General features: G+C 32.3%; 1 protein-coding gene across 1 annotated transcript in view; it reads right to left on the bottom strand.

Annotated features, from left to right (window-relative positions):
- Positions 1-1298: 1298 nt before the first annotated feature.
- The window catches only part of LOC111427884 (interleukin-1 receptor accessory protein-like 1), a 29449-nt gene continuing 16825 nt past the window's right edge, over positions 1299-13922 (bottom strand). Inside the window, exons 3-6 of the mRNA XM_023063240.2 lie at positions 10143-10244; positions 9492-9588; positions 2315-2439; positions 1299-2258 (exon numbers count right to left, since the gene is read on the bottom strand). Of these exons, the coding sequence (XP_022919008.1) occupies positions 1627-2258; positions 2315-2439; positions 9492-9588; positions 10143-10244 (956 nt within the window). The 3' untranslated portion in view covers positions 1299-1626. The remainder of the gene's footprint in view (positions 2259-2314; positions 2440-9491; positions 9589-10142; positions 10245-13922) is intronic.

The raw sequence follows: 13922 nt of genomic DNA on the forward strand, positions 1-13922 counted from the left end.
ACAAAAAGATCAAGAATCGGCAGCACAGGAACAAGCACAACAAACATCAGAGAAGTGGGAACAAGCACAGCAAGAACCGACAGAAGAGGAATCTGATAGTTGCATTCAATTTGGTGACGGCTACGATTCAGATGCGGATGCAGTCAACTGAATAAGAGGTATTTACTTCTTGTTTTCGTTGTCTGAGATTACTGTGTCATGCCCATTTTATGACAAATCCCAATTGTGACAGTTACATAAAAAGAGTAAAAAAAAAGTAAAATTGAAAAGGTTACTAAACATGATCATAACCCGGAGCAAAATGCAGTAGAGGGGGATGCAAGAGAAGGACAAATCTCAAAGAATGTACGTTTTAATAAACAAAAAAATGCGAAGACTAAGAAATTTAGGTAAGGAATACTCAACAGTAAAGGAAGGGAAACTTGTACCTTGTAGGAGAATGAAATCAAGATGTAACAGCACCATTTCCATGAAGTTGGGAAAGGTTTGTTCAACAATAGAAGAGGCGCAAAGACTTGAATTGTTTACTGGGTATTATAAACTGCCAGACATAAATCGAAAACGAGAATTTATTGTGAGAAACACGCAAGTTACTAACACAAAGCAAAAAAAGACGAAATGTGAGAACTGTTAAATATTATTTCCTGATAAACCAAACTCGTGTTCCTGTTTGCAAGAAGTTTTGTTTGAATACTTTGGATATTTCAGAACGGACAGTGAGAACAGCCTTAGATAAGTAAGCGAGGTTGGAATTGTTGAAATGGATAAAAGAGGTGGAAATCTGAAAGCGTTAGTGCTGGTAAAATTGAGATACGTCAGTTTGTGATATTAACGACGACATATTGCATAGTACTTAGTATTAAGTAGTCAGAAGAAAAATTTCGAACGTCAAGAAAAAGGCTAGACCTAAAGTTGATAAATACAACATATAGGAGATCCTAACAGAAACAAAGCTTGCAAAGAGTGTCGAGAACAAATGGGTGGTGTGCAGGAGTGTTATCCAGAATGCTGCAGAAGAGTTATAAATTATTATAAATGCAGATTACAGTTTGCTGATTTTTTAGGTTGACAAATTATTAATCTGAACAAAACCCACTCTCAAATTGCATAAAACAATATCCAATGATCATCAACACCAAAATTATCTTAAAACTTGCTATTAAAAAAAACAGTGATTAATTAATCTTTCTATGAATAATCTTCAGATTGTAGATGTACAAGAATAAATAAAGAACCAAATTCAAAATTTTTGATACATATCGTTTGTTTCAGAAAATACAAGTTAAAGAAAAACCATACAAATTTTAATTAGATTTATTACAAGAATTTTATTACGTACTTTTGATAAATGTACAGTATTTAGTGATTATTGAATATAACCTACAAATAACATAACATATACTTATATTGTATATCAAAAAAAAATACAATTATATTAAATAAAAACAGGAAAGTTCGAGACGAAGCTATTTCTCACAGATAGTTTTGTTTATTTATTTTATACTCCTATCTTTTTTATTTCATTAAAACTTTTACAGTTATCCAAGAATAGAATAAATATTTACACTACATTGAGAGCAGATCAGTTGACTGGCAACTTTATTTTTTATCATCAGTCTTAACTCTTTATGACGGGTTATTGCAATAACTTCTTCGAATAGGCGGCAATTTAAGTCTAAGATTTAACCAAAACTTGCTCTCTTCTTGCCTTCTTCTCCACTGGATTACATTCATTTTATTAACTAAAGTTTCCAAAGTTTCCCCAATGGAATTTTTCACCATTTCACATTTTGGCAATTCTTTCAAAACGATGCAAGTATGTTTTCTTCCTAAATGTTCTATATTTTTTAACGCAGCATAAAGACTTTTCGCCGTCCAATTTTCTTGCATAGTAGTTGGCGATAACACCGTAATGACGGCGTAACTATTGGTGATATCTTCTTCAATCGAAGCACATTTATTTTCAATGTAATTTGGCAACTTAATCATTTTACAATTGTAATGGAAATTAGTTGTTAACACGTTCATCAACATAAAAACGAAGGTTTCATCATCATCTGATGAATAAACTATTAAAACGTCGGTGATGTATGGAACATAATCTTCAAGTATTGAATGATCTTTTATGTAAACTCTCGCTGCTAAACCAAAACTTTTATACAAGATTAAGAAGGTTAGAATGATTAGAGATGCGATTATTGTTAATAATAAGATGTTTTTTAGAGGTACGGGGTTTGGATTTAAATAATATGGTGTATCTGAAAAAAGAAAAGATATTTTAGAAGATATTTAAAAAAAATAAAGAATGACTTACATTTGCTGATGGTCACTGCGATTGTTTCTACTTTTCCTGGTGTTGTAATTCGGCACGTATAAGTATCGAAATCTTCTTCATTGATTGAATCTATTATTAAATAGGAACCAATTGTAAAATTATCTCTGCAACAAAAAAAAAATTCATTAATAACTTAAAATAAATCTTTCCACAATTTTTATAGTAGCTCTAACTTTTATCGTTATTTTTTCTTTTAATTGCTTTAATTGTAACTGTAGGAAAAATTGTAGGTATCTCGCGGTGTAGCATTAACAAAAGGAAACCGAACAATGGGATAAAGAAAATCGGCGGCTTCGAGAGCACCAGGAATCGACGTTCCGTTTCTTCTTTCTCATGGTCTGTCCGGGACCGGGAGGCATTTACGGTTCGCGGTGCGCCGTTTTTGTTGTCGATCGCGGCGAAGAGCAACCATTACCGGACCCGTCCTCGGGAATCGCGACTAATTATCTATAATTACGCTTTTTGCTTTGGTCGCAAGCTCGCGTGCACTTACGCGGACGCAACCAACAAACGGGACGCACACGATGACGATTAAACAACAGATATAACCAAGAACACTTTCAAAAAGTATTTTTTTTTAATATTAAACAGTAATTTAAGTATATGGTATCACCTTGATAAATAATAACGGACCTCGGATTTTCCGAGTTTTCTATATGATGTATAAATCAAGGACGGTAGTTCTAGTTTTAATTGTTATTCAGTGCTACATTGTTTTTTATTGAACAAAAAGTAGAACTAACACTATACCTAGAACTAGAATCATTCGGGTTTAGCCGTCTTAAGAGACGTGCGGCTAAACCCGAATGATTCTAGATCTAGGTATAGTGTTAGTTCTAGTGAGAGTATTAATTGGACCGTGTTATGCATCACTTGACTAAGCGACAAATGAACAATGTTGAAAAAAACGGGATTTTCGTTTTCATCTCTCTAAAAATATAAGACTTCTCAGAATAGTCAGGCTCAATCATTGAAAATTGTTTGGTGCCTGTCTATTTTTATCACAGAACACTGATGACAGCCATCACAAGCACTGAATCCGCTTGGTCAGTCGTTTTACGATTATACAGGTGTTTCTGTAAGTCGTGGCATAAATTTAATCACAAATACTAAAGTCAAAATTAATGCAGTTTCGTGAAAAATTTTTGAAGAAAATTATCTAGTTTGATTTTGTACTTTTCAACTGGTTTTTATTTTATATAGAATTTAAGTCTAACTAATTTCGGCCATCTTCAGGAACTCTACAAATAGATTAACATCCCTCATCCTACCCATTTTACAAACAAGTTTCTTACTATTTTTTTTCTTTTGTTAAAAAAGATCACATATCAAAGTCGAAATCAGATTATTAGTTACTAATTTACAAAACTAAAGTTTAAAAAGTTGTAAAATGAAATTAAGGACGAGGTGTTACAAGTTTTCAGGTTAATATTTAAGAGCGTTCTTTTTTAACAAAAGAAATATCAAGAAACTTGGGAAAAATTCAAGAATCATGATGTGGCTTAAAAAACCCAAAAAACACGTTAAAAATAAAAAGAAAATGCGGAAAGCGACTAACACTAGATTAACTTCAGTTATAAAACTTCTATTATATGATAACTAACTTCAGGTTTAAAATGTCAACCTCAATTTTGACATGTTTGCAATCTTCATTAAAAATCCTTTAAAATGAGTACAAACACGACATATTTATCTTCAATATTAATGAAGTTATGGTCAACTTCCGGTTAAGAATGTCAACGTCAATTTTGACATATTAGTAATCATCAAAATGATACGTTTAATTCCAATATTACTCGAGATATAAGAACTTCCGGTTTGAAATGTCAATCAATGTCGTTTTGACATATTCTTAATTTTTATAAAATGTCTCAATATTTGTCACAAAAACAAAAATATAATAAAAAAAAATCAAAAATTAAGGTTGGTATTAATATTTAAAAATTAAATTGCTATCTTCGTTGTTGCTAACTTCGGGTTTAATGTTTTTTTATTCTAACTTTTTTGTTTTTTGAGATAAGTGCGTCATCTTTGGACTCATTTTAAAGGTTTTTTTCATGCTGTCTGGTAGGTGTAAGGTATACACCTACCAGACAGCATGAAAATCTCTAAAAACGATAAAATCGCTTAGTCAAGTGATGTAGTATAACGCGGTCCAATTCTAGTTTTAGTTAGGTTGTTGTACATTTTATTGCAGATCTTACTGTATATAAATTAATTAAAACATAATTTGTAGCATAAAAGTCTTAATGAAATAATCGATTTTACTGTTAAACAATCTGCTAACTGAATCACTCATTCGTTAAGTCGTTTCTTCTTCAAGGAAAACGCGTTTGATCGGTGGTTTTTCCTGGTTTCGATTAAGTAAATACAGAAATGACTCGACCGTTTTCATCAAATCATCGACTGCCTGCCTTTAGGCTTTAACAATAGAATTGACGGTTTAATACATGATTTCCGCGGTAATTTACTCTTTAGGCGATTATTACATCACAAAGAGAAATCTTTTTGGGCGTAATCAATACCGCGGTCGATTGAAATAATAAAATCTTGACCTAAATCATTAATTCTTTAAAGTAAATCGTTAATCCATGAATTAATTCGTTAAAAAAAGTTTTAAAAAGGAGAAACGGGATTCCTAAAAGCCTAAAAACAGAAACAGTTTCCAAGTAGAGCGACTTTATGGAAGGAGCCCTAGGGGAGAAACAATTTGGTACTACTAAGAAGTGGAAAATTGAGTTCGATTTTGGGTTCGTAGAAGGTCGGTAGCCATCGCGTGATCGCGCAGTAAAAACGCCCTAATTGTCACCGACCCTTTTTTTTAAACGAAAAAATATTAAAAGAATCCCGCATGACGACTTATTCTTTCGAATTTTGGAAGGGAGGGCAAACGCGTGACTGATTAACGTAATGAGCGACGTTTTGTCTTAATACGTCCGGTAATTGTTTCCTTTTGTAACCGTGTTCTACGAACGTTCCGGTCTCTTCGTTCTCTTTCTCGTACGAGGATGGCGGCGTTTTCGAAAGGTGTGGTAATTACAACCGGCACGATTGTTAATAATGGTAAAACGGGAGCGGGGTCCGACACGACGTTAATGAGGGCTTTTAAGTGAAACCGATGATTGCGAGGTGATCGACAGGCTCGAGCATAATCCTTCAACATGTCAACAGCAAAATTTATTTTCGATTTTAAACAATTTTAAGTTTATCTTTTTTTAACCTTTTAACAATAATAATCTTTATTGCACAGCTATTGTAGAGCCATAACAACACTATCTTAGTTTTAATCAGAAAAATGGAGTAACGAATCACGATAAAACTTATTCTACAAAAAAGGTTGTGATTCACGATGATTTTTGTTTCTATTAAAAAATGTTTCTAAGGTGTGGCCAAAAGTTATTGAACTTGAATCATTCAATTAGTGGAATTCACTACAATGAATTACGATTAATTAATACTTGAGCAATACTGTTTAGTGGGAAACCATAAAAGAATTAATTTATGAAGTTTGGACTTACTACAAGTAGTTAGTTGACGAGAAAACAACCCACGAGCTTAATTATCCAAGTTACACAAAAAAAGCCTTTAAACTTTTTAAGCTTATGAGGGATTATAAGGGATAGAGAATGTGTGGCGGTACTTGAGTCACCCCATTTCTTTCAAAAATTAGGTCGAACCGATTAAAAATTCATCCTTGAGCTAATTAATAGTAAATACAATAAATTTTTGCGTTGTCATACTAATTTAAAACATTTCGTCATGATGCTAATTAAAGGGAAGCATTATTAAAATCTTTTTCCAAATTTAAAAATAAATCTGCTTTTACACTAGCCATTATAATCGAATCCTCTGAAAGATTAATCACGACCCAAAAAATACAACAATGTAAAATCGGGTAAAAAGGGATAACTGGGCACAATGAAACCACATCACTGATATTTATTTTGTATCTAGCGTAGCTCTACCACCGGGAAGCAATTAACGGGAATTGTAACCATCAGTAACAGATACTTTTTCGAATATAAAATTGTGATAAATTGTTTATTTTGGAATTACTACCATTTTGCTGGATAAAAATAATTTCCGGGTTTAGTAGAAATCAAATTTTATATAGATTATTGGTGAATCCAACCATATTTAAGAACACTTCTTAACCCAACCCAACCTCAATGCTGTATGATTTCATTCCTAAGACTTTAGAACAACTATACTGAGAGAGCGCGTCATTTTAGATTAGCGATGGAACGGATAGTGATTTTGCGAAAAGCGAGATACCGGATGTTCGGGATCCCCTTCGGCCGGATATCCGATTATTCGGTATATTAAATTTACATACTAAGAAGAAATGAATTTTATACGAATTTTTAAAGCTTAATCGGCGAAAATTGCAAAATTCGAAAAAATTGTCGATCATTTCTAACATTTATTGCTAAAAAACTAAAAGCGATTTTTCAAAACGGCTTGTTGCATTAAAAAGAGGATACTTTAATTAATAATTAGTGATATTTCCAAAAGGATCCTTCAAGAAATTAATTTTATAGCGAATTTAGAAAATTATCGATGAAAATTGCAACATCGAAAATGTTATCAAAACTTCAAATATTGTTTTCTCAAAAACTAAAAGCTATTTTTCAAAACGGGTTGGTTCATTGGAAAGAGGACACTCTTATTAACACCTTGGGAAATTTTCATACTCATATTCCAAGAAATGGATTTTATACGAATTTTTAAAGCTTAATCGGCGAAAATTGTAAAATTTCGAAAATAATGTCAATCATTTCAAGAATTTATTTCTCAAAAACTAAAAGCTATTTGTCAAAACGGCTTGTTGCATTAAAAAGAGGATACTTTAATTAATAATTGGTGATATTTCCACAAGGATCCTTCAAGAAATTAATTTTATAGCGAATTTAGAAAATTATCGATGAAAATTGCAACATCGAAAATGTTATCAAAACTTCAAATATTGTTTTCTCAAAAACTAAAAGCTATTTTTCAAAACGGGTTGGTTCATTGGAAAGAGGACACTTTTATTAACACTTTGGGAAATTTTCATACTCATATTCCAAGAAATGGATTTTATACGAATTTTTAAAGCTTAATCGGCGAAAATTGTAAAATTTGGAAAATAATGTCAATCATTTCAAGAATTTATTTCTCAAAAACTAAAAGCGATTTTTCAAAACGGCTTGTTGCATTAAAAAGAGGATACTTTAATTAATAATTGGTGATATTTCCACAAGGATCCTTCAGGAAATTAATTTTATAGCGAATTTAGAAAATTATCGATGAAAATTGCAACATCGAAAATGTTATCAAAACTTCAAATATTGTTTTCTCAAAAACTAAAAGCTATTTTTCAAAAGGGGTTGGTTCATTGGAAAGAGGACACTCTTATTAACACCTTGGGAAATTTTCATACTCATATTCCAAGAAATGGATTTTATACGAATTTTTAAAGCTTAATCGGCGAAAATTGCAAAACTCGAAAAAATTATCGATCATTTCAAACATTTATTTCTAAAAAACTAAAAGCGATTTTTCAAAACAGCTTGTTGCATGAAAAAGAGGATACTTTAATTAATAATTGGTGATATTTTCACAAGGATCCTTCAAGAAATTAATTTTATAGCGAATTTAGAAAATTATCGATGAAAATTGCAACATCGAAAATGTTATCAAAACTTCAAATATTGTTTTCTCAAATACTAATAGCTATTTTTCAAAACGGGTTGGTTCATTGGAAAGAGGACACTCTTATTAACACCTTGGGAAATTTTCATACTCATATTCCAAGAAATGGATTTTATACGAATTTTTAAAGCTTAATCGGCGAAAATTGCAAAACTCGAAAAAATTATCGATCATTTCAAACATTTATTTCTAAAAAACTAAAAGCAATTTTTCAAAACAGCTTTTTGCATGAAAAAGAGGATACTTTAATTAATATTTGGTGATATTTTCACAAGGATCGTTCAAGAAATTAATTTTATAGCGAATTTTAAAAATTATCGATTAAAATTGCAACAACGAAAATTTTATCAAAACTACAAATATTGTTTTCTCAAAAATTAAAAGCATGTGAGGTATCTGAGTATCTAAGTATCTGAGGATTAAATTGCTGTTAGTTTTTGAAAGTGACTGACCAGACCACTTAAATGAATGCGTATTAATTCTGAAAGTAAATATGAAGTTAATGAGAACGAAAATTGAATTGTAAATATGAAGCAATCCAACACTAATAAAAAATATACCTAGGGCAAAAACTCATTGCTTAGGTCCCAATTGCAAAAACTGCTTAATTTTTGCTTATATGTATTCATTTTGATCCTAAGCAAAATATAGAATAGAAGCTGCATGAGGAAATTAGCACCTATTAGAACCCTTTCAAGATCTTTGCCAAAACTTGGCAATCTGATACTGAAGTTGTTTTGAACTTACAAGTTTACGTAAGATAACAGCTAGATGAACCGTCATGTATAAGTAGTAATGAGTCAGAAAATATATTGAGATTTGTAGAACATACCCAACCCAAACGTTAGTAAGAGGAAATCCCTAAAAATAAAGAAATCTCTAGCAATGGTATCAGTTCTGGGGCAAAGAACTTAAAAAATTGCCATAAAACTGCTTAAACTTGAAGCCATAGATTTTTATAACATCACTAATGGTAAAGTTGATGTATCAGCTACTTATAACATAGGCAGAAATAGTAGAAAATAGCAACAAAATATTTTAAGTTGATGTCATCAACGTTCCTGAAAGTGAATAGCAAATTGTTTCACTTTGCTGTATACGCAAAACATTATTTGTTTGCAACAATCCAGCCATTATTATAGGATTATATATTTGAAATTTTAATCGAAATTCCTCGTGATAATAAAGCAAGTATTGTGATTAAACATTATTCACACGATATTTTGTGACAATAAAATTCGAGTACTAATAATATAATAAAAATTTCTGTGAAACGGTTAACGCGGCGCCGTCGCTGTTTGAAAAATCGATGCGCTTCCCAGAATCCGTTTCGCACGGCATCGTTCGATGCATAATCATCCGGCGGCTTCCCAGTTTCCTGGAATTCGCACAGGAAGTTTTGTTCAAAGCGTATCAGCTACAATTTCCCGATTGATGAGAAGCGATTTTTAACAAATCTTACCTGCTCACTGCATCTATCCTAATATTATTTCCACTGGGTATTGATCCATTTTTGAGCCAAACTACTTGACTTTCAGCATCTGGTAGATTCACTTTATCTGAAATAAAACAAGATAATTAAAATAAAGAAAAAAACAAACAAACAAGAATCCATAAGTTTATTTTAACGAGCGATGACAAAACGTTTGCATGTTTGTTCGTTAATTGTGGATAATACAGGATTCTAATGGAACCAAATTGGCTGATTACTGCATTTCTAACGTAAATAGATGTGTATAGATATAGATGACTTCCGTCCTCATTAAGTTATTACTAATTACCTTAAAGATAACACTTAAAAAGGCTTTTTTTTTAATAATTTAGCTTAATAATAATAATTTTAATAAATTATTTTATTTTTTATTCTTTAAATTGTATCTTAATGTATAAATATATGATTCAAAAAGGTTATGGACCCTTGATATACATGTGGTTACTTTGATTTTTTTGTTTGCGTCCTTTTGTTAGAAAGTTGGGAACCATTAATATCTATGACAGCTGATTCTATCGAAATTGATGATGCTTTAGATTTCTAAGAATGACTCCAACACGCGTTTTCTTCTGACCGGTGATGATGATGACTAGAAATTATTAATGGACATTTTCAACTTACCTACGAAAGCTTCGCAGAACAATCTAACGTAATTTCCAATCCGTGCGGTTACATCTTTTGAAACGTATGTTATTTTTGGATCATCTGGTGTAAATCCTGGTTCTATAAAAAAAAGAAATAGTTTCAAATTTAGGGCTACAATATTTTTTTTGTTGTTGTTGAAATTCATTTAACAATTGAATAACCCCGTTGAGAGAGCTTTGATCTTCGTCAGAGTTATATAACTTTGTTGGAGTGCTCACCAACGACAAGCTTTTGATGAATTTATGGTTATAATGAATTAATCGATTCTCCACGAATTTTGATTAATATGTAAATTCCCAATTTAAAAATTCTATAACAAGATATATATTGTTTAACAAATCTGAAATAAAAATAAAAGAGGAAATGAACATCGTGTTTCTATAATAAAAGGGACATTGCAAGTAAACATAGAGCATTTTTATTACTCTACAATATCATTACTAATGAAACGTTGTTTTTCTTTTTATAATTCTCGCTCAAATGAAAGAGTAAAAAAAACTTTACAATGATACATCGAATAAAGAAAGTAATTTCCGTTTAAATTTTAATATAATTAAAGGAAAGATTTAAATGCAAATCTAAGAGGTCGGATAACGCCCTCCGCTTTAGAATTCGAAGAAGAACGCATTTTGCAGGACGACAACGACCACGTCGATTCGTTTCGAGTTGAGAGGGACTGACCCCGCGTCACCCCTCGCCTTAGCACAAAGGGGATTCCGGGAACGCAGCCGCGATATACGTATTCATCGCGTTCCAAGTACGGGGTCCATATCCACGACCGTGCAAAATCGGACGAGAATCGGCGTTTACGCCTTGTCCCTGTCTTATTTTCATTTTCCTTTTTTTCCCTTTGGTTTCCTTTTGTTCGAATTCGCCGCGCCGAGGCGCCATTGTCGCCGCACGTCCTAAAACAATCGATGACGAATGTCGGGGAGCGAACTCGAAGCCAACTTTTCCGGCTGAAATCGTAAAGTTATTTATGTTTATGCTCGCTTCACACTCTTTCTATATGTATGTAGTATGTGTGCGTGTGAGTGTGCGTACAAGCGAAAGTGAACGTTGAATGCATTTGAGTATGACTTGATTGACGTGTTGTGGTAATAAGTTACACGAATGCAATAGTAGATAAACTTCAGTTAAATGTATTTGTTTGGAACAACACTTTTTAGATATCTTTATGCAACTTTTTAATTCCTTAATATAGTAATTTTGGTTTTACCACATGTCTCTCAAGACGGCTAATCCCGAACGATTCTAGTTATAGGTATAGGGATTAGCCGCATGTCTCTCAAGGCAGCTCTATCCCATAATGTTCCCATCGACTTCCCTATTGATTCCTTAAAAAACTTATTCATCACTACCTAATCATCCCACCACTCCCTTCATCTCCTAAGTAGATTAGCACGAAACTAGATTCAAGAACCAAGATTCTAGCAAAGATATTCCCGGACAGAAAGACTACGCTCGATAGCCCTTTTAGGCCAACTTTTTTTTATATATATGTTACAGTTGCAGCATTCATTCCGTGAATGTACTAGATGTTATGGTAACACTTGGGAATTGGAGCGTCTTCCAAAAAAACTTTTAGAATAATAGTTGTAGTAAATTTTATTCCTAACAATATTACTCTCTTGTACTTTTGCTCTGATATGTATAGATATCGAGATAAACACGAAAATATGCAAATTTGATGAGTTTCCTTGTTTTACTAGATATTATGGAAACACTTGGGAATTGGAGCATATTACAAAAAAACTTTTACAACAATAGTTGTAGCAAATTTTATTCTTGACAATATTGCTCTCTTTCACTTTTGCTCTCTCATGCATACATATCGAGATAAACACGAAAATATGCAAATTTGATTAATTTCGTTGTTTTATTAGATGTTATGTTAACACTTGGGAATTAAAGCATACTATAGAAAAGCTTTTAGAACAATAGTTGTAGTAAATTTTATTCTTAACAGTATTACTCTCTTGCACTTTTGCTATCAAATGCATAGATTTCGAGATAAACACGAAAATATGCAAATTTGATGAATTTCGTTGTTTTAGTAGATGTTATGGTATCACTTGGGAATTGGAGCATATTACAAAAAAACTTTTAGAACAATATTTGTAGCAAATTTTATTCTTAACAATATTGCTCTCTTGAGCTTTTGCTCTCATATGAATAAATATCGAGAAAAACACGAAAATATGTAAATTTGATGAATTTCGTAGTTTTATTAGATGTTATGTTAACACTTGGGAATTAAAGCATCCTATAGAAAAACTTTTAGAACAATAGTTGTAGTAAATTTTATTCTTAACAATATTGCTCTCTTACACTTTTGCTATCAAATGTATAGATTTCGAGATAAACAGGAAAATAGGCAAATTTGATGAATTTCGTTGTTTTACTAGATGTTATGATAACACTTGGGAATTGGAGCATGATATAAAAAAACTATTAGAACAAAAGTTGTCACAAATTTTATTCTTATTAATATTGCTTTGTTCCACTTTTGCGCTCAAATGCATAGATATCGAGATAAACACGAAAATATGCAAATTTGATGAATTTCGTTGTTTCATTAGATGTTATGGTAACACTTGGGAATTGGAGCATAGTTGATGTATACAATTACTAATGACGCCCAGTTAAAGCTTAAAGTACGTTTGCTAGTATATTACATAACGAACTATACTTACTTACTTACTACTTGCATCACATGCAATCCCTTCCATTAAAAAAAGTAGTTTATGTACACATTCACTAGTAAATGTATACACTCTATGACTGATAAATACTTTCACTAAAACGTTACGTTAATGTATACATTAACTGGCTAATGTGTACATTAACTGAAATGCACGCTTTACCTGTGACATATACATTTATTATTTTTATATATATATTTTTTTATGTTGTAAATATTATTTGTAGGCGTGAATAAATTTTGTTTTCGTTCTCTCAATTCTTTCATACAAACAACTAACCAGCGCAATACAACCAAAAACTCATAAAACAAGTTAAGGCAACTTTTTCGTCAAGTAAAAGAAGATACCACAAGTGGTCAATTGTTAGCTTTGTTCTATCTTTTCTGCTACACTACCAAGGTCTAGTTTTTAAATTGACATGGTATTAATGTAGCGCCTCGGCTTACCCACTCTTGATATCGTTGTAAAGCGATTAATTTTTATATCGATATGGTGTTGATGTAGCGCCTCGCCCGCAAGCGACTTCGGCTTAATCACACTTGATATAGTCATAAACCGGTCGATTTTTGTTTAGGTATGGTATCAATGTAGCGCCTCGCCCGCAAACGACCTCGGCTAAATCATTCTTGATATGGTTTAATCAGTGTCCAACCGATATTGAGACATAACCTGAAATTTTACCACCTCCTTATTTGGTTCTTTTAAAATCTTCTGATATGTACTGAAATTTTTGTATCTCTTAAAAGAATATAAAAATGGGTGTGTGAATGTTCAAAACGTTAAACAGTAAATTTCTCGGCTGCAATATGTCGTTCAAGTGACACCTTGATTCCAAAAAAAAAATGTCATTCTTTTTGTATGGCGGTAGACATTACACGACGGGACTCCATCGGAAATAGTCATCTGGTGTGTCCTCCTGACCATCTGCGCGTTTGTCACCGTACCAGGTGTAAGAGACCATATAGCGGGGGCAACAAAGCCCGAATCGCCTCTCCACTCAACTCGCCACACACGCAATTCTCGCTCGGTTGCCGGCCGTGTAATGGGCCAA

The sequence above is a fragment of the Onthophagus taurus genome, chromosome 6 (genome assembly GCF_036711975.1).
Source record: "Onthophagus taurus isolate NC chromosome 6, IU_Otau_3.0, whole genome shotgun sequence".
Classification (NCBI taxonomy): domain Eukaryota; kingdom Metazoa; phylum Arthropoda; class Insecta; order Coleoptera; family Scarabaeidae; genus Onthophagus; species Onthophagus taurus.